Below are 21000 nucleotides of genomic sequence, written 5' to 3'. Positions count from 1 at the left end.
ATATTGACAGCAGTCAATGTTATTTTGCATTTCTAGAGTTTACTACAGTATTTATTTTATTCCATTCATTTTCAGACACAAGTTTATGATGAAAAATTGGGAACTGAGAAAGACAAAGTAACTGCTTTTATTGTGGAACGGAGTTTTGGAGGAGTGAGTCAGTAAGTCTAGTTTTCTTATTTTGATATTCACTTCATCATTTTAGCTGCCCATATTATTCTCTGTGCATGTTGCAAACATTGAGTTATCGAAAGTAGGAAAATGTTCTGGAGTGAAATCTTTGCAATGATAAAAGTTTGTTGCTAATTTAAATGTGGTGAATGTCATATGTGGGCCTGGATGTCTAAATCAGGATGTAAGTGTACCAATCAATAGTAGGACATGTGAAAATGCTTAGGAGTGATCAAAAGAAGAAAGATACCTAAGGTGAAGGTAAGTGGTCTTACAGTGCAAGGTGTTTAAAGTGAGGCACTATGAAATACAAATTCTGTCCTCAAAGATTTACAGTTTTTATTTTGGGATTCTATAAAAATAACAAAATCTGAAAGGCTTGTATTGATATGAAGACACTTTTGATTGAATTAAAATGTCAACAACTTTCTATTTATTGATTCTGATGAAAATGCTGTTTGCATGTTGAAACAAGGATATCTAAATTAAAACACTTTATTTGGACATCATATTTTATATAATTGGTCTATATAACGGTACCAAATAAGTCTGTTATATGCATCATGCATAAAATCTATAATTTGCTTAGCATGTTTTCATACTTGCAAACTATATATATTCACTTGTTGAAATATGCTGTGGTTCAAATAACAGGGACATTCAGTTAATGAAAACATTGTTTATTTTCACTTCACTGTTGTAACTCCAACAGTGAAGATCTGGAATGGGGATGGGTATGTGGGTGTGTTGTACGGGTGGTGGTGGCAAAGAAAATGTGTCACACATGTCTGACTGCATTCATTCTTTCTCTGTTGTGCATGAATTTATAGTAACCAAATTCCTGTTGTCTCTTTCTTTGGCCATTGATGTAAGAGGTTGTAATGTAATGCAAGTTGGTTTCTTTGTTTACATTTGAAATCAAACAGACGTTGTTTCACTCAGTAAAGCCGTTTCACAAGTAAGTCGGATTCTACCTTTTTAGGCGACTACGTGTGAAAGGAAAGAAAAGGCTTGAAGTTTTGTTCCAAGTTCTGTAGAAGGGCAGGTCCTGTAGAATCAGCAGAAAAGAAAGTCCTGTAAAGTCAGCAGACGAGCAAGTCCCAAAAAATCACACACACACTAAAGTACTCTTAAAGCTGCAGCAGTTCACTGATCCGATCACACTGACGGCGATCCTAGAAAAAGACGCCCCCATGTTCCAAACACACTCCCTTTATCCTTCCGGCGTTCGTCCTCGGCCAATCAGCAGCCAAAGAACGGTCACGTGGGGCCCAGTGATGATCGCACAATCTACAAGATGAGGACGGCGCCATTTTGGAATTTCTTTCATGTTTCGGCCATGCACGTACGCACACCGTAGGAGCGTTCCAAGGTAAGGCATGACGCGCAGACACGTGGGCGCTTCCTCCCTTCATTTTCTTCGACTCTACACCCCCCCCCTGGTCTCAAGATCACACATGCGGCATTGTGGCCGCGGTCGTTTGATGCGGGCGCTCCTACGGAGGGGGATTAGCTGGGCTACTTCATCTCCACCAGTGCCACCTGGGTCAGTGTCCACAGTCCTACCATCCGGCTGCTCTTAATCTTCATCTTCATCCGAGCTCTCAGAAGTGGTGCTGGAGCTATCGCCATCTGTGCTGAGGTTCTCAGCCATAGGCCGGATCTACATTTCATCACTGGATGATTCATTACTTTCACTGTTCACCATTTGGTTTATATCAAGGGCGGGCCGGACATCCCTTACATGGCGTGGGACACCATCAACCAGCACAGCCTGCTCACCGATTATGCCGGTGATCTGTCCCTGTCTGAACCTGGTCGTGCATCGGTTATTGGGAGGCCTTACTCAGACGGTGTCCCCTGACTTGTACCGTCCTTGCGTCTTCTTCTGATTAGGCGGGCAGGCGTCAATGCCCTTAACATGCACTCGATAGCGATGTATCGCATTAGCAGGTGCACTTTCAGCAGTCGCGTCATCCTTTGGCGTTGTATTGTACCTATATACCGCCTCCGCAATCGTGCATTGCTTCCTCGCTGCTATCCGTTTCACACTTCGGTGGCACCGCTCTGCTATACCGTTGCCACTCGGCACATACGCACACCTGTGTCTAAGCCGGGTCCCCCACTCGTCCATGAGACGCCTGAATTCTCCGCTGCAAAAGGCTGTGTCATTGTCCGTGAGAATCTCTTCGGGTGGCCCCCGCTCGTAAAATATAGACTCTAATTGGCGGATGACACTAGCCGAGTCCTGTCTTATTAAGTCGCCAGATCGCAAACCTCGTCGGTCCGCAATCGATTAGTGTGAGGAAGTGCTGACCACCATAGTGGGTTATGTCCATGCCCAGCCAGCTCCAAGTCCCATCGACTTCCAGCCGACCTTTCTGCCATTTGGTGGGAGCCGGGTCGATTGACTGGCATATTTGGCATTCCTTGATCACTGATTCTACTCTGTTTTTGGACACTGACAGGTTGGTTAAGTGTGCGAAATAATATGTCCGTCTCACTCCGGGGTGTCCAGTGTCGTGGTGTACCCTCTTGATTTCATCCGTCTCCTCAATAGAGGCAGCACATAACGATCCTGGTTCGGCTTCTTTCTTCATTGCGTCGAACCACCTCTGGGGCACACGGGTGAGTTTATCTGCAAGATTGTGGGTGGAAGCGACAAGCACCGCGTTCACCGATAGGTTGTACTCTTCCACCAACTTCCTTAGTGTCTCCAACCTTCGTCTGATTAGCATTTCGGTAGCTGCCTTGGTGCGCACTCTCGCTTTGCCTGTTAGTGTGTCAACTATCCAGTGGTACACGCACAGCGAATCTGTGTGTAAGCACAATTCTTTAACCTTCCACTGGAGTGCCATATTTACTCCCTTTATCGCCGCATCCAACTCCGCTAGGTTGATGTGAGCGGCATCATCCAGTGGTCGCAATCAGCAGGCGTCCTCAATCACGGACCCGTTCATTTCCAATAGTGCCCCGATCGCGAGGGAGCTCGCATCCACCCACACATTTAGTCTGTCTCCCTGGACGCACCAATCTCCTTTAGCGGGGTCCTCCTGCTTGACTCTTGTGATGGTTTCTTTTACCATGCGAAGCAACAGATTGTCCACCGTCTCGTCATCCCAGCCTTTGGTAACTGCACTCGCCCTCCTCTTCATGCTGGCTGTTGCGACCCGGGTCCATCCACATACTGGCAAGTGTCCTACCAGTTTTCCACACAGGGAAAATATGGCCCACCTCGTGAGGATGTGGGGCACTTCGGGGACTGCAGTTCCGCGCCCCCACCTCAATGTCCCTCGCTCCTGTTGAAGGCTCAACCCCAAAACACGAGCGCCATCCTCCAAGCGTTCTGGATCCTTACAAATCAGTCCAAGTTCGGCAAGCTTAGCCCTCACACGTGATGATGGCACAACGTCTTCATTCACGTATATGTCGTTAAGGTATGCTGATGTCCCCTCTTTTACGGTCTTATCCTGTGATAATACAGCATTGACGATCGTCTTCATGATTTGGGGCGCAACGTTCAGCCCAAAGCCCAGTCGCGTGAGGCAATACCTCCTACCGGAAAACACTACCGTCTGAAACGGCCACAGTGTCTCGCTAACCCGGACCTGCAGATATGCCCTTCTAAGGTCCAACAGGGACACATTAGAACCCAGCTGGCGCCATTCTCGCAGTTTGCTAGCACACACGTCGGCATCGCCTGTGAACGCATCAACATATGAGTTCAGTTCTTGGTAATCCATCACCGGCCTGACTTTTGCTTTGTTCTGTTGAGCAACTGCCATTAATGGGATCAGACCCTTGGGGGGTCCAAGTTTTTTGTAGGGGTAGGGAATCAACCAACCATCCTCGATCCATCTGCGAAGTTCTTCTTCGTACGCGGGCCTCATGTGGTCGGGCACATGGTATTCCGTTATGCCATTTTGCAGTTTGGCTGGTTCTCGGTCTTCTGACCACTTCCATGAGGCAGTCCAGGCCCTCTTTTGCTCGTCAAATTCGACGCTGAAGTCTGGTTGGTCAATCTTTAGTGCAGCACACACTGGGGCTTTCTCCTGAAAATGTACCGCCCCCGTTGCCGTTATGTAGACGCCACCAAGAGCTCTGATGGCATCATATCCTAGGAGCAGGTCAAAACTCGGGGTTTTTCTGGTACCACCAGCGCCTCTAGGTTAGCGGAGATTCCATTTTTCGTCCGAATGTTTACGCTGCCCACCCCGCAACATGTGCGCGTCTCTCCACTGATGGTAGTCACTTGGACGTTCTTCTTTCTCCAAGTGTGGCAGAGATCTGCACATATGATAGTGCGGGAGCACCCGGAGTCGAGGAGTGCTGAGCGCAGTGTTTCCTTGACATATATCGAAACGATCGGCAGCGTCTCATTTAATTTCTGCGTGGGGAAGAGGTTGACGCTGACACCTTGTCCCCGGTTTCCGTTTCCTGGACAGTCTTGAACTATATGGTCGGCTTCCTTACACCGGTAGCAGCGAACGGCCGTTGGTTGCTGCCGGCAGTTCCTTGCAATATGGCCCTGTCCATTGCATTTGTAGCATATGATTCCGCCACGTGGACCGGGTCCCTGATACGGTTTCTTATCATTCGGCGTGGACCGGGCAGCAGCAATTACCGGTTCCCTCATCTCGGAATAATTCTTCATTACAGTCCTGGCCCGATCCACTAGGTCATTAAGGGGCAACGAATCCGCACTTGAGCTGGCTCGTAATAGTCGCTTTGCTTCTGTCGGGAGTCCTGCTAGGAATTTGCATGCTAAGGCCCGCTCGGGCAGTCCACCAAACAAGACCGTTAACTTGGTCAGTTCTGCCAAGTATACATCGACCGTTTCGCCCGGACGCAGGGTCCTTGCCTCAAGTTGCTCCCAAGCAGTGGCGGGGTCAATCGCAAACGTCTTGAACAGCACTGCCTTAATTGTCTTGTAGTCCTGTTTGCCCTCATGGCTGAGCTGTTGATACACGGCAAAGGCGCCGCCGGACAAGCGCAGAGAGACAACACGTTCGAAGTTCTTTACGCCAGACAAAACACAATGTAACTTCAACTTTTCCACCCAGTCAAGTACCGGGGTTGATCCATCGAACTCCGGTATTAATTTGAGGTCAATTTTTTCCCCCATTTCACCGAAATAGCTTAAAGCCGTTTCACAAGTAAGTCGGATTCTACCTTTTTAGGCGACTACGTGTGAAAAGAAAGAAAAGGCTTGAAGTTTTGTTCCAAGTTCTGCAGAAGGGCAGGTCCTGTAGAATCAGCAGAAAAGAAAGTCCTGTAAAGTCAGCAGACGAGCAAGTCCCAAAAAATCACACACACACTAAGGTACTCTTAAAGCTGCAGCAGTTCACCGATCCGATCACACTGACGTTGATCCTAGAAAAAGACGCCCCCATGTTCCAAACACACTCCCTTTATCCTTCCGGCGTTCATCTTCGGCCAATTAGCAGCCAAAGAACGGTCACGTGGGGCCCAGTGATGATCGCACAATCTACAAGATGAGGACGGCGCCATTTTGGAATTTCTTTCATGTTTCGGCCATGCACGTACGCACACCGTAGGAGCGTTCCAAGGTAAGGCATGACGCGCAGACACGTGGGCGCTTCCTCCCTTCATTTTCTTCGACTCTACACTCAGTTAATGTCATTTTGATCAGCAATCAGAACACGATACCTGGCACTACTCAGATATGTATATGTGTTTGCGAATTACATCCAATATTTTCTTGAAGTTATGATTTCAAGAAACCCAGTCACAATACAACACATAGTGAACAATTAGTTTTCTGTACATTGACACAATTTACTATCAGCCACCATCTTTTATTTTTAGTCACAGAAAAAAAAATTTAAAAGATGGCACAAAACATGTACGTTTTGTTTATTCAGTGTGTTTTTATTTTATGAACTCATTTGTGTATAATAAATTTCAATTGAACTCAGATTTTTCAAGATTCAATTTTCTATCATTTGATGAAATTTAGCTACTTTAATTTGAATTTTGAGAGATAGTTCAGAATCCTTATTTATTAATGGGAATAACCTTTCCTGGATTCTGAAATCATTCTGCTGTAATATTTTGAATTTGAAATAGAAATTTTAACAAAAGTCTCTTTTCTTCAATTGTAGTTCATTTTAATTTATATTTTAGTGGTGCTCCAGAGAAAAAAATGGGTATTAAAGCATCCAATACAGCAGAAGTTTATTTTGACAATGTGAAAGTTCCCAAAGAAAACATTCTTGGAGGTAAAGTAGTTTTTGTATTTTAAGATTTTTTAATTGGCTCAACATAATCTTACTCCTATTTTTCTTTTTGGAATTTCATAAATATTTTTTGTGTAAGAACTATTGTTATAATCGATTATATAAAGTAAAGTTGTCATTCTGAGGTTTGGTATGAAACTTATGGTCTCAATTCTAACAAGAATCCAGTCAGTAGCCTCCTAAGCAGCAGCATTCAGAGACATACCAAAGAGACGACAGAATATCAAATAGGAAGTTAACCTTAGTTGTAGAATCCAGATCACACATGGAGCTCTTCAAATGGGCTGTGATGAAAATAAAGCCATTAAAATGCTGCAGTTTATCCATATTTAAAGAATCCTGTAAGTTTCTTTGTCACTTAAATAAAATTCCTACAATCCATGAAAAAATAGCATTAAGAACCTTCATTGTGTAGCTCTGACTGATCAACATCGTTGGCAGGACATAAACAAAATGCTAAAACATGGATAAGTGTGACCACCTAAACAAAGACAAGTTATGATGCATTATATATATATATATATATATATATATATATATATATATATATATATATTATTTTAAATAAAATTAAAATATCAAAATATAAAGCAAATAATAATGTAAATACATAAAAATACGAACATGAACAAAAAATGGGTTGATAAGTATTATAATAGATTCATGTGAATAACAAATAGTTTTTTCTTGGCTAAAGACTAACCCGACTGCAGGTAAGTTTCTGAATTTTTGAGATGAAGATTGATAATTAATATTATTTGGATCATTCAGACTACTTGTTCTCATCTTGAGTTTTATTCACACAATGTTTTAGTTGATATAGTCTCTAACTTTTTCAGGTGTGTTTTCCTGTTGAAATGTTTCTATTGAATGCAAGAATCTGTTTATCAAACTCTTTGATCTGCACAAAATTTCGAACAGAACTTTTTATTTCATCTCTGGGGTTAGTTTGCTTTCATTCTGTCAGATATGACTGGGTAGAAGTCCTAAGTAATTCGTAATTGTAGTTTTAGTGATGCCTGCAGCATAGTAGATAAAGTACTTGGTAAAATTCAATTAGTTATATTCTTTTTTAACAACTGATTCAATATAATGAAAAGAAATAATGAAATCAAACATGATAGAAAAATAATCAGCTATTTAGTCTAATCTAGTGAGAATGAAAGAAAGTAATTTTCCTGCACCCCCCCCCCCATTCATGTATTACTTTAGTCCATAGTGATCTCAAGCGAATGAATATTAGAGTATTTTTTCTAGTATAGCCAGATTGGAGTTATACTAAATCAGAATATATAATGTTTGTAAAGCACATTCTTTAAGAGTCTCTTCTGACAAAAACAATGAACATTTTATTTAATTTTTTTAGTTTTTGGCCAATGCTGGACTGCGCTGGATATTCTATATATTTTTCTTATGTGTTCAATGTACAAGCATGCCACATAAAAGACAAAATAACAACTTAAAGATAATATATAATTGAACAAAACATTTATCTGTTATGAACATGGGACAACATGAAATAGTGTTCCTTAGAACATGTATAAAAAGTGTGAGTAGAATGATGTGTGCATGTATGTAAAGAGGAAAAGTTTGTGTTGTGTATCCTAAGTATGCACATGGTGTTTGCTGTAACATTGAGTTCACAAGAATATCTTCAACAAAGTCTGGTAGAAAGATATGTATGCATGTGTGGGTAAGGAAAATTCTTGCATACCAGCATAGTATGCTTGTGTGTGTGAGTGCACTTGGTGTGTGATGTCTTTGTCAAAGCAGCCATCAAACCGTGACGGTTTACAGGATGTCTGCCAAGGCCAACTGGAAGAGAAAAAATTTTGCCTGTGCAGCAGTTTTTATATCTCTTGATTTTAATACTATTTGGCATTTCTAAAGGGCAAATAATTTGGGATTGAAACACACTTTACTGATGTGTATGTAATTATGTTTGAGAAAGAGTAGTAATGGTACAATTTCTAAAGCAAAGAAAACGTTTTTAAAATACGTTTCAAAGGTTAATAAATTTATGTTATACCAGCCTTCCTTGAACAGAGGAATTTACACCGATTAGCACTATAAATAGCGCTAGTAATTCTTACACAGGTGAGAGAGATGCGACTACACTTCAACTGCTAGCCAAGTGCCCAGCAGATATACACGCTTTCCTATCTTTGTACATTATTGTTAATACACTTGTTCCTGAACCGAACCTTGACTTGATTGTTCTTATTTTCACTGTTGTTCCACGACACAACAGATTGGCGACAAGGAATCGAAACGACCATCACTGCAGAGAATCACCAAAAGTGATTGGAATAAAGATTCGTAAAATTTTTACGGCAGAACACCTTTGTCATTTCAACAGGTATTTGGATACGCAAGGATTAACAATTAATTACTACACTAGTAATTTGGCGATGGGAAAAAAACTTGCTACCAAAATCTACAGCGAAAAACGTGAATGTTGTCAATTATCTTATAATTTAACACACTTACCAAGTGTTTTAGAAAGGGAAAAGAGGTTCATTTTTTTTTTCCACCAGAAGCCATTTTTCCTACGGTAAGAATTTTCTTCTGCAAAGTTAAATGTCCAAAACCAACTAGAAAATACGGTGTAAGCTTATTGTTATTTCAATAACATCTGGTATTTAAAAAAAAAAAAAAAAACACGCTTTACTTTGTCAAGAGAAAAAGAGACAGACTGTGAAAAATAATTATTCGCGTACGTCATTTATGTTTAGCAAACATGTAAAGAATCAAGTCATTTTTTGCAAAATGCGAAGAGGGTTAAAAAAAAAAAAGTTTCTCATACGGATTCGTCAGATATTTAAAGCGACGAATTTTATTTTTGCTACATAAAAACGCGTGCAAATAAAAAAATGTTAAACAAATGTTATTTCGCTGGATTGTTTCTAGTAAGACTAGAAATATAGCGTTCAACAAATTAAGTTACAAAAGAACTGCTAAACTGCTGTTCTTCAAACAAAAGAATTGGGAAAGAAAACTTGGTTGATTTTTTACTAAGGAATATTTATTTAATACAAGTGTAAATTGTAAACTGAATTCGTATGACGGATGCGAAATTCAAAGATTCACTGTTGGAATTGTTCCAATTCCATGCAGAGCAAAATCTCGCGTTGCAAAGGCAGCAAATTCAACAACAAATAGAAAGAGAAGAGAGATTTAAACAAGCATTTGAAGAAAAAATGCTTCAACAACAGAAACACTTCGAGAAAATATTGATGAAAACACAGGGGGAACAAAGAAAAATTCTGGAGGGGACACAGTTAACTAAAGCAGACGATAATCATAACGCATTTTCTCAAACAGCTGTGTGGGCCGCTATTGAAATTTTCAATTATAATCAAGAAGATGATGTCACTTTCATCCAGTACTATAGACAATATGAGGATACTTTTATATCGGATTCTAGTACCTGGTCAGACACGAAAAAATTTACGCTTTTGCTAAGGAAATTGAGAACAGCCGAGCATACAAAGTTTGTGAATTTTATTCTCCCAAAAAAGATGAGTGAGTTGAACTTCCAAAAAACAGTTACACTACTTACAGAACTGTTTTCTGCAAAAACGTCTTTTTCCATAGGCGATATAAATGTATGAATGTTACTAGAAGAGAGGAAGACGACTACACTACTTATGTAAGTATAATGAACAAGAATTGCGACGATTTTAAACTGGAAGAATTATCATCAGATAATTTTAAATGTTTAATATTTGTGCAAGGGCTGGTCTTAAAGACGCTGAAATCTGGCGTCATGTTTTAAATAAATTTAAAACTACAAAACTAAAATAAAAAATTTAAAACTATAAAACTCAGTGGAAGACTGAACGGTTTATTGCGTTGAAACAAGACAGTCGTGACATAGAGGAAAGCGGAGTGTCACATATTAAAAAGATCCATGAAAAGAAAAATTCGACTTCAAAAAAATAACCAGAGAAAGAAGCAGGGAAAAGATCCACCTGGACCATTTTGGTGGTGTGGAAATAAACAGTGGTACAATGAGTATCTCTACAAATTCAAACAATGTGACAACTGCCACCAGAAAGAGTATAAAGCATTGCATTTTAGAAAAAAATCTGGTAGAAAGACATCCATTAAACTTATGAAAATTGAACCTGAGAAACAAAATATCCGGAAATATGTACAGATCAAAATGTTTAAAAAGAAAGTAAGGCTACAACTTGATAGTGGGTCTGACATTTCTATTATTAATGTACAGACATGGAAGAGGCTTGGGAGACCCATTATGATTAAATCACATAAAACGGCGAGAAGCGTCAGTGACAAAAAAATTACCTTCGAAGGAGAATTATTGACAAATATTTTTTTCCAGAACCGGGCCGAAAAAGCAAGAATTTTTGTCATGCGAAAATCAAACAACCTCTTTGGAACTGATCTGTTCGAAAAGTTTAGACTATTGAATCTGCCTTTAAGCTCATTTTGCCAAAAGGTTAAAGATTTGAATGTGGAGTCAGAAAAACTTAAGAGGGAGTTAAGAGAATTTCCCAGATATATTTTCAGGCAGTTTGGGAAGGTGTACAAAAGCGGTAGCAAAATTTGACGTAAAAGTAAATGAACAGCCAGTGTTCAGAAAGAAAAGAAATGTTCCATACGCTGCTATAGAACAGATAGACAGTGAATTAGAAAGACTCTAAAACATGGGTGTCATCGGAAAAATTGATCACAGTGAGTGGGCTGCACCAACAGTTTACATTAAAAAGAAGAGTAAGGAGATTCGGGTTTGCACCGACTTCATGACAGGCTTAAACAGGGCATTACAAGATCACCATTATCCTCTTCCAAACCCTGAAGAGATATTTGTGAAACTGAGTGGAAGGAAATATTTTTCTAAAGTCGACCTCAGTGACACATACTTACAAGTTCCAGTCGATGAGGAATGTTTAAAGCTGCTATGTATTAATACCCATAAGGGATTGTACAAGTTTAACAGATTTCCTTTTGGGGTCAAAGTCGCCCCTGCGATTTTTCAGCAAATTATGGACATTATGTTAAATGGATTGGGTTTCGCAGTAGGGTACCTAGACGATGTGTTAATGAAAAGCGCTAGCAAAGAACAACACAAAGTTCATGTAAACCAAGTATTCAAAAGGATCCAGGATTATGGATTTAAAGTAAAACAGGAAAAATGTACATTTTTCATGGAGAAAATAAAATACTTGGGGCAAATCATCGATAAACATGGAAGAAGGCCGGTACCAGATGAATCAAGTGCAATAAAGAGCCTGCACCAGAAAATATTGCGTCTTTACAAAGTTTCTTAGGTTTTGCAAATTACTACAATGTATTTGTACCAAATATGTATAAACTAAGGTCACCTTTAAATGAACTGTTAAAGAAAGACCAAAAATGGGTCTGACGCAAGAGTGCGTAAAAGCATTTTCGGAAATTAAAGAAACTTTAACGTCTGACATGCTTCTGGCACTTTATACTCCCAAGTATGAAATTATAGTTGCAAGCAATGCCAGCTCCTATGGCATAGGAGCATGCATTTTACACAAAATGGATGATGGAAAAGTTAAACCCATAGCACATTCATCCCGATCACTTTTGCCAGCTGAAAAGAACTACTCACAAATTGAAAAAGAGGCGCTAAGCATTATATTCGCGGTAAAGAAGTTTCATCGTTTTTTGGATCGAAAAAGGGGCTATCACAACATACAGCAAATAGACTCCAAAGATGGGGTACCATACTTCTGAATTACAATTTTCAAATGGAGTGTGTACCATCTAAAAGATTTGTTCATGCAGACGGATTATCGAGGTTAATACCTAAGCAGACATTACCAGTGGAGGATATGGTAATAGCAGCCATTCAAGCGGAAGTTGAGGTAAAAAATACGTTATGTGACACAATAAGAGAACTTTCAGTAACGCTTGATGAGATTAAGAGTAAGGCTGAGGTGGACGAATTTATTATACGCATGAAAGAAAGGATCAACAATAACGAACTGGATGAAGAAATTTATTCAATTTGCAATAACGTCCTGTTATATAGCGACAGGGTCGTAATGTCGTAATTCCTGCGACATTACAGGAAAGAATGCTCAAGAAATTCCATGTAGGACATCCAGGAATGAAAAGCCTTATGCACTCTTTCATTTATTGGCCAAACATGGATAAGGATATAGAAGGAAAAATCAGGGAGTGTAGAGGATGCGCATTAGCTATGAAAGCTCCTCTGACTCAATTTAGATCGTGGGCAAAACTGGACCGATCTTGGCCTAGGATTCATTTAGATTTTGCAGGACCGCTAGATGGGTTCTCCTATCTCATTGTTGTAGACAGCCTATCTAAATGGCTGGAAATATTAAAATGTAAGAATCCCACATCCGAGGTAACTATCAACTTCCTGTATGAACTATTCACTAGGTTTGGAGTAGTAGACTGCATTGTTACAGACAATGGAACACAATTTACGCCTACCGAATTTAAACATTTTTGCGAGGATCATCTAATCGAGCATATAATCACTCCGCCAAGAAGTAATGGACAAGCAGAGAAATTCGTTGACACATTCAAGAGAGCTCTGAAAAAAAGCTAGTGGGTCGCCAACGGATAAGTCAATCCAACAGTTTTTACAACTCTACAGAGTCACTTTGAATGCAAACATCGAAATGTCGAAGACATCTGCTGGGGTTATGTTTGGATGCAAGGTTAGATCGATTTTTCACAAGTTGTTACCAAACCAGGATAGGCCAAACCTCAAAAAACCGATAACAAAAAAACGGTATAAAGTTGGTGAAAGAGTTTTCTACAAGATTCACAAAAGTTCTGAAAGTCCGGCATTGTTGAGAAACAAATAGGCAACATGGTCTACATAATTAAGGGACCAGACTTCGTGCATAAACGTCACACTAACCAAATTTGGAAAAGATACTCGAACAGTGAGGTGACCAGATCGCCTGAGGAGGACATCATGGACACAGTGTTTGATACTTTTCAGGTGCCCATATCAGAGACAGCTCCAAAGAACAGAAGCTCAAACAGAAAACGGAAATTGATTAGGGTGAACCCAAAACAAAAACGTTATTAATCCCAGATGGGATATTTTCAAAGTGTGTGTGTGTGTGTGGGGGTTGTACCAGCCTTCCTTGAACAGAGAAATTTACACCGATTAGCACTATAAATAGCGCTAGTAATTCCAACACTGGTGAGAGAGATGCGACTGCACTTCAACTGCTAGCCAAGTGCCCAGCAGATATACACGCTTTCCTATCTTTGTACCTTAATCGAACCTCGACTTGATTGTTCTTATTTTCACTGTTGTTCCATGACACAACAATTTTATATCTAAACAATTAAATAATCATGGCAGATTCTCTCTGGAGAATTACCAAATGTTATTTTTGCCAAATATATTAGATTAATAAAAAGTTAATTCTTTGCATGTTATGATGAGAGAAAGTTCTCGCATTGTCATTTGTGATAAGTCGTAGCAAAAATACATTTCTTCTAATGATTACATGTAATGAAACATGTTTGTCTTCAGTTTGATTATTTTACCTCAACACATTCATAAAATTACATATCTAATTTAGTCTTCATGTTTTACAGTTTTATAATCAAATATCTTTAACAAAGTTAATCTCAATTAAACATGTAAATTATTACAATTCATTTTTTTTTTTAAATGTTACTTAATTATAGCTTTAAAAAGCTTTGAAGGATTATAATCAAAACCAACATGAAAAAACATTTTAGCCGGAATACTCATTGCAAATAATTCTCATATGCAAATGCTGAAAATGATTTTTAAAGTTTAAACAAAAGTATTTATGACCATTTAAATGTATTTTGTTTTCTTAAGTTGCTCAAAAAATATCTAATATGTTTAATTGTCATGTTGGTAATCAAATGAATACAAACCTTTTTCATGTTATGTAATGTTAAGAGAAAGAAAGATTAATTCATTTATTATGCTTCAAAATTTTCTAGACTAGCATTGATAATTTGGATTGTTTGAACTACTATTTTCGTCTGTTATTTTCACAATGTTGCAGCCAGTGTAACCTTCAACCTTATAATATTGCATCAATAAGATGCATCTAAATCTTGTTGAACTTGCGAATCAGTATTGAATTTTGAACTTATTTAATTCACGGAAGTGGGGAGGATGAGTTTTTTTTTGTTTTGTTCCGTCAGCCATGATCAGTTAGAAGTCTTAAGTTTTAAGTTTGTTCTTTGTTAGTATCACCTGTAGTGAGAAATGAACCTTCAACCATGTATAAATTGTTACATAAAATTTATTTTTTGCTCAACACTTTGTTGCACCACATGTTCATGGGGATGGTTAGGTTAAATCAATTGAAATGTGAGAATGATACCCAAGATGAGAACAGTCATAGAAATAATCCAAAAAATCTAATTCATTTGTCATCTCCTTTCCTTTTACCCTTTATTTCTTTCCACTGTCCTTTTATCTTAAACATTCTTTGTTAAAAACATAACTAATAGCAACAACAGTCAATAATGAAAACTTATGTAAATGCCACTGTAAAAAGTGTCAAAATTAAAGTTGAAAGCAGAGAGATGAAAAGTTTGAATGATTAACTCCCATCTTAATCTGTTCAGCCAAACTGGGAGTAACAGGAACTGAATAAAAGTGAAATAATAAGGAATTACTTGTATCAAATATGGGTATTAATTGTAAATATAAATTTTGATATTTGGAAAAGCATTTTGTTAACAAAGAATACCTGAATTTCAGCAAAAGAAATGTCCAGATTACATGTAAAATCTATGAATTAAAAATATAAAAGCATTAATTTGCAAATGAGAGGTATGGCTGCGTTAAGAAGGATGAAGTATAGAGGATAATGAGTTGATTGTTTGGAAGCTGAGAGAGCACATCGAAGTGGTGATATGAATTATGGCATCAGTGAAAAGGAATGCTGTCAATGTTTATTCATATTACAAGCTATCTTGGCAAGAAAGAGTTTATGCGACTGGTTGGTACCACATGGAGTGTTCAGCAAGAGAAAAAGAGAAATGATTGAGTTGGCATTGGGTTATTGAGAATTGTTTATATGATTTGAAAGTCAGATATTTTGAGAATTGGCATCGTCATGTTATGGAGAAGTGTTAATTACAATTCAAGCTTTGTATTTTTTAAAAATTGTTGGTGTCATATTATGGAGAAGTGCTAATTCAAGAGTCGGACATTTTCATATTTTTTGTGTTAGGAAGTCAACAAGAATATGGAGAGCTAGTTGCATCTAGCCATGTAGTAAGAGCTAGGGTCGTCTGGCTATGTAATAAGGACTAGTTGTGTCTGGCCATGTAGTAAGACTAGGTTCGTCTGGCCATGTATTAAGGGCTAGTTGCGTTTGACTGTGTATTAGGGGCTAGTTAAGTCTGACTGTATGAAGCGCTAAAGTGCCTGTGAAATGATCTTTAAAGTTCATGGGGTTTAAAAATATAAAGGCATTAATTTCCATATGTGAGGATTGGCTGTGTTTAAAAGGTGTCAGTGTGGAGAACATTTAGATGAATGCTTGAAAGCTGAGAAAGCACATCAAAGTGGTGCAAATTAAATGTCAATGAAAAGGAGTGCTGCCAATTTTTATTTAGATTACACTATGAATTCATTCATGCATAAAAATAATCCACATTAAAATCATCTATTACAAATTTGAATGATACTTATTTGATTTCAAATTGATCAAAGAAATATGTATTCAAATTGCTTCATTTGTTAATTTCTTTATCTCCTCTGAGGAGAAGAATAGCAAGAATAGCATTCTTTGAAAATCCATGGAATAAGGACTTTGAAAATTGTTTTCAGGAGTATTTTGTCGAATAATAAATTTTCTTTAGTTTTTGTTGAATTGTTTGTTTTTGATAAAAATTTGTTTGTTGCATGGCTGTTGGCTGTGGTAGAGTTATTTTTAGACGATAGTTGCTTCGTTGAGATTTTACCTAGAGTATGCTGACAAAGGAGGAAAAATGGGGATAAACATTGTTAATGTACATTAGGTATGGGCAAAAATGGTGGAAAAAAGGGGGACATAGTTTTGAGAGCCGATTTATCATTTTTGTAGGTTTCTGACTACTTTTTGATTGTATTTGAAAGATAAAAGACTAAAGTTAATTTCCAAAAGACAAAGAATTTTTGTACACCTGAAAAAAAAAAAATGTTATGAAAAATGTTTACACAGCGAGCTAACAAATTCAGCTAAATTTTTAAAAATAAATTCATTGTAAAAATCCTTTGAAAGATGAATATTAGTTTTTTTGGGCCTATTTCAAAGATAATTAGTACAGTTTTAAGATATTAAAAACACCTTGTTTATACAAAAAAATAGCTTAATTAGCCCCAAAATCTTTGTTCAACCAAAACAAAACAAAGTCCACATCATATAACAACCCAAAATCTCATACAGTCAAAAGGCGGTTTGAAAATGATATCAGGTAGTTAAACGAAGGTAGGGGCTGCTGTTTTTCTTCCTCCTCCCCCAGCCAAGCATCCATATATTCCTATCGTGAACGTTTGTATAATTTTTACCTTTTTCAATTTAATTATTTTTACCTGTTCCTGCTTTTAAATTTTGGAAGAAAGTTTTCTTTTTCAAGATTATATAAAAAATCATGTTACACCGAAAGTTCTACGTTCATGCAAGCAAGGAAAATACGAGAATCTTACGTATAAAAATTATGCACAACCTGTAATCTAAAAAAAAAAAGTATAAATATTTTTTGTAATTATGTTTTTGTGTGAAAATATTAAACAATGCTTGATTCAATGATGATATCAGTAGTTTGAGAAATTAATTTTTCTTCGATTTATATCGAATTCATTAATACAGACTTTAGGGACTTTTTTCATAATATTCCTGTAAAAATTTTTAATTGTTACAATTTACAATGCTTAAATAAAGCATAGTAAATTGTAACAATCAAAAATTAAAACAATTTAAAAAAAAGCAAAAATATCGTAAATTTTGAATTAACATGTCTTTGAAAAAACTTGCAAAAACGAGAGTGTATTAAAATGAAACAGAAAAAGAGTGGCAAATAACTTTTTAGCGTTCAAATTTCATCTTCCTTCACTGCCTTTTAAACGATTATCATAGTTACTATGTCATTCATTGATTCATTTCAATCCATGATAATGATCTGCAAACTACATTAGAATCTCATCAAAATTAATGTATGCCAGTCCTAACAAAAACTATATTTTAATTTAATACTCCATGAAAAAAACATTTCCTTTTAGAATTCAGGTTAAATTTTAAAATGAGGTATTATTTTTCTTATAAAAAACTTCTGCAAAAATTTACAAAGTTGATGACAGATAATACAATTAAGAATGATTATTGCTGTTTAGGCAAAGTTCCAATGGAAGCTGCTCTTAAATCTTAAAGTAACTCAAAGGTGGATTTTAGGCTAGTAATAAATAAATATTTAATATTGAATTTTCTTTTTTTTTTTTTTTTCCAGAAATTGGTGATGGCTTTAAAGTTGCTATGAACATTCTCAACAATGGAAGATTTGGTATGGCAGCCTGTCTTTCAGGTACCATGAAAAGTTGTATAACAGCAGCAGTAAGTTCATTTAATAATTTATATAAACGAAACATTTTAATACAAATATTCTTTTGCATCTATAAATTATCTACACATGAACAGCATGTAATAGTTCATTATTGTATAGTTTATATATATATATATATATATATATATATATATATAATTTAAAGGAGATTAGAACAATAGTCTAAAGAGCTGAGTGTATTTCAATGTAACAGTGAAATTACTATTATTGTCCGTAACTTGATGTCTACCACAATAAAAAGCACTGCTTTCCGAAACGATCGTACAGATAATTGATTTTGTTGTTGTTCCTTCTTATGAAACGGATTTTTAATTTAATTATAATTTGATTTTTAAATTTTAAATTATCAATCACATTACTTAATATATATATATATATATAAATATAAATTATAAGTTTACCAAGGTAATCAAAATTTCTTTTACCTCCTATTCCCCTTACTTCACCCTTTTTTTAACCAAGTAAGATCTGTGACTGACTTGTGGTTTCATTAAATACTTTTACATGCAAAATCCGATCCCGCATTTTGCTAATTCCTGCCCTCTGATGAGAAGGAGAGTATTTCTTCAAAACTCCGCGGATTAAGAACTATCCACTTATCTTGTGCTTCCTTTTTAAAATTAAATATGTTTTTAACTCTTTTTCAAGATGTTTTTTAACATGTTTTATTAATCGTTTGTTTATATATATATATATTGATGCTTTTTTTGTTAACATTTGTTTTTATGTGTAATATTTTTAAATAAATGATTGGTTAAGTTTTAACAGAATAAATAAGACCACAAAAAGAAATTGACACTTGTGCAAAATTACAACTTATGCCTCAAACAAGAGGGTCCACCTATTGTGGGTGTGGGGGTAATTTAGTGATTAACGACACGGACTGATGACCTGGGTGTCCCAAATTCTAATCCAGTTTGTTTTACAAAAATCACTTTCACTTAGAATGTTGGCAACCTTCACAGGTTCCCTCTCGTAATCCCCAATATCTTTCTACAAAGAATTTTGACTAGAAAAATATTAGGGAAATCTTTGGATTCATATGATATGATGATGACCTATCGTGGGTTTACATAAACAACTTAACTAAAAAACCCAATGATCAGTGAAGCTTGAATTTATACAAATCCTGTGCAAGTTTAGTTTTTGTGACTATAGTTACCATTTAAGGGGATGATTCATATAAACGTAATTTTGTATCTTAAATTAAGATAGGTACTTCTTGATTGAGACCTACTAGATCTTTCTAGTCAGTGTAGAATTTAAAAATAACAGTTTTCATTTTTTCAACTAAGTTCACATGGAAAGAAATATATCAAATCCTTTTGTGCTTGTTTTGGCATAATTCCATTTTCCACGATGATTTTGACCTGTCAATTTTACTCTGGCTTAAATTTAATTGCATAAACTTTAGTATGTGTAAAATTTAATCTTTTATAAAAGTAATTCAAGCATCTAACAACTAAACACGTGTGTGTTAATGTTCCAACTTCATAAGAGATCTAGTTGTGGAAAATAAAATTTTTAAGGAGGATTAGTCTCTGGTATCTGGATTGTCAGAATAGTTTGTCTTTAAAATTGTGGGATTTTCAATAATTCCTATAACTTTTGTAGACTTAATTATTTGACACGTTATTGTACATGCAAATATGTTCCATACATTTTATATTCATTTATATATTTAAAAATGTAATTCAGGCTGCTCATGCAGGACAAAGAACTCAATTTGGTCGTCGAATTGACAGTTTTGGATCGATCCAGGAAAAGATTGCTAGGATGTCAATAGCCCAGTATGTAACAGAGGTAAGCAATTTTCATTTCATGGGATTGAAATTAATTTTGATGTCTTTTTTTTAATCATTTAAAATTTCGTTTTAATTTAAAGTATGACTAATCTTTAGGTTATTTTCTTAATAGATATTATTTTAAGCCACTGTTTATTATTTCAGTTTTTAATTGATACTAATTCTAAAATACTAGATTTTAAAAATAAATAATAAATGCTCTCTCACTTTCATTCTAATTTGCATTCTGAATGTATTCAAAGAATACAGGACTATCAGAATACTTGAAATTCATGATTGCTATCTTCCTATTCTTAATATTTTAATAATTCTCCAGAATACTGGAATAAATTACCAAACACCAATAATATTCAAAATTGTGTATTAGCCTGATTTCTAAGCTCATCTTAATTAACTTTTTTCTTAAGAACTTGATATGTTTTTTGGTATTTATTTACTACATAATTATTGGTTTCATTTTAATAAATAGAAAACACTGGCAGATATTATTATTCATATAAAAAACAATGAACAATTATATGTAAATATTTGCTTTATTTGTCAGAGAAAATACATTTCTAAGTAAAAAACATGGGTTTGCTTACTTTTTTTACTTTTCAAGATAAAATTAACATTTCTCGTATTTAAAATTGCTGTTTATTATTATATATTTTTTTCACTTTTCATAAGAGAATCCTTTTAAATTGAGGCAATTTTTATTTCTATTCCAATCATAATTTTTATTTCTATCCCAATCCAAATTTTTTATTTCTATCCCAATCCAAATCCTTTCAGAACAGATTTTCCTTGCATTAGAATGTGGATACCTATTTCTAAAAGGTTCCATATATTTATTACAAATTTATTTTTATTACAAACTAAACAAATAAAATCATCTTTTTTGAAGTAACAATTTTACAAATATTTTTCTTAAATATATATTTTTTAGCTCTTTACATCAATTATCTTCATGCTTTTTCTGGAGTGATTTCCATAATATATCTCTCTTCTTCTCTATATAAATAAAATGAACTCATTTTTTCCCGTGTGAGTTTGACCTTAATAGGATTAAAATTCACAACATTACATTCAAATGTAATGCCCCACACTTCAGCACAGGATATGAGGTGTGCTATAGGCCTACTATCCTTACAGTTCCTTGATATTCGTACATTTCTATATTTTTTTTCCTGTGA

General features: G+C 36.0%; 1 protein-coding gene across 3 annotated transcripts in view; it reads left to right on the top strand.

Annotated features, from left to right (window-relative positions):
- Nucleotides 1–21000, top strand: part of LOC145246786 (very long-chain specific acyl-CoA dehydrogenase, mitochondrial-like) — a 296798-nt gene that overhangs the window by 67821 nt on the left and 207977 nt on the right. For all 3 annotated transcript variants that reach the window (XR_013863168.1, XM_080108581.1, XM_080108582.1), the window contains exons 5-8: nt 76–161; nt 6319–6413; nt 17907–18010; nt 19719–19823. Coding sequence is in view for 2 of the 3 variants with exons in the window: in XM_080108581.1 (XP_079964707.1) it covers nt 76–161; nt 6319–6413; nt 17907–18010; nt 19719–19823 (390 nt within the window). In the remaining variant the exon portion in view is untranslated. The remainder of the gene's footprint in view (nt 1–75; nt 162–6318; nt 6414–17906; nt 18011–19718; nt 19824–21000) is intronic.

Source organism: Euprymna scolopes, chromosome 24 (assembly GCF_053919585.1).
Source record: "Euprymna scolopes isolate OS-2025 chromosome 24, ASM5391958v1, whole genome shotgun sequence".
Taxonomy (NCBI): domain Eukaryota; kingdom Metazoa; phylum Mollusca; class Cephalopoda; order Sepiida; family Sepiolidae; genus Euprymna; species Euprymna scolopes.
This window is presented reverse-complemented; position numbering and strand designations above follow the sequence as displayed.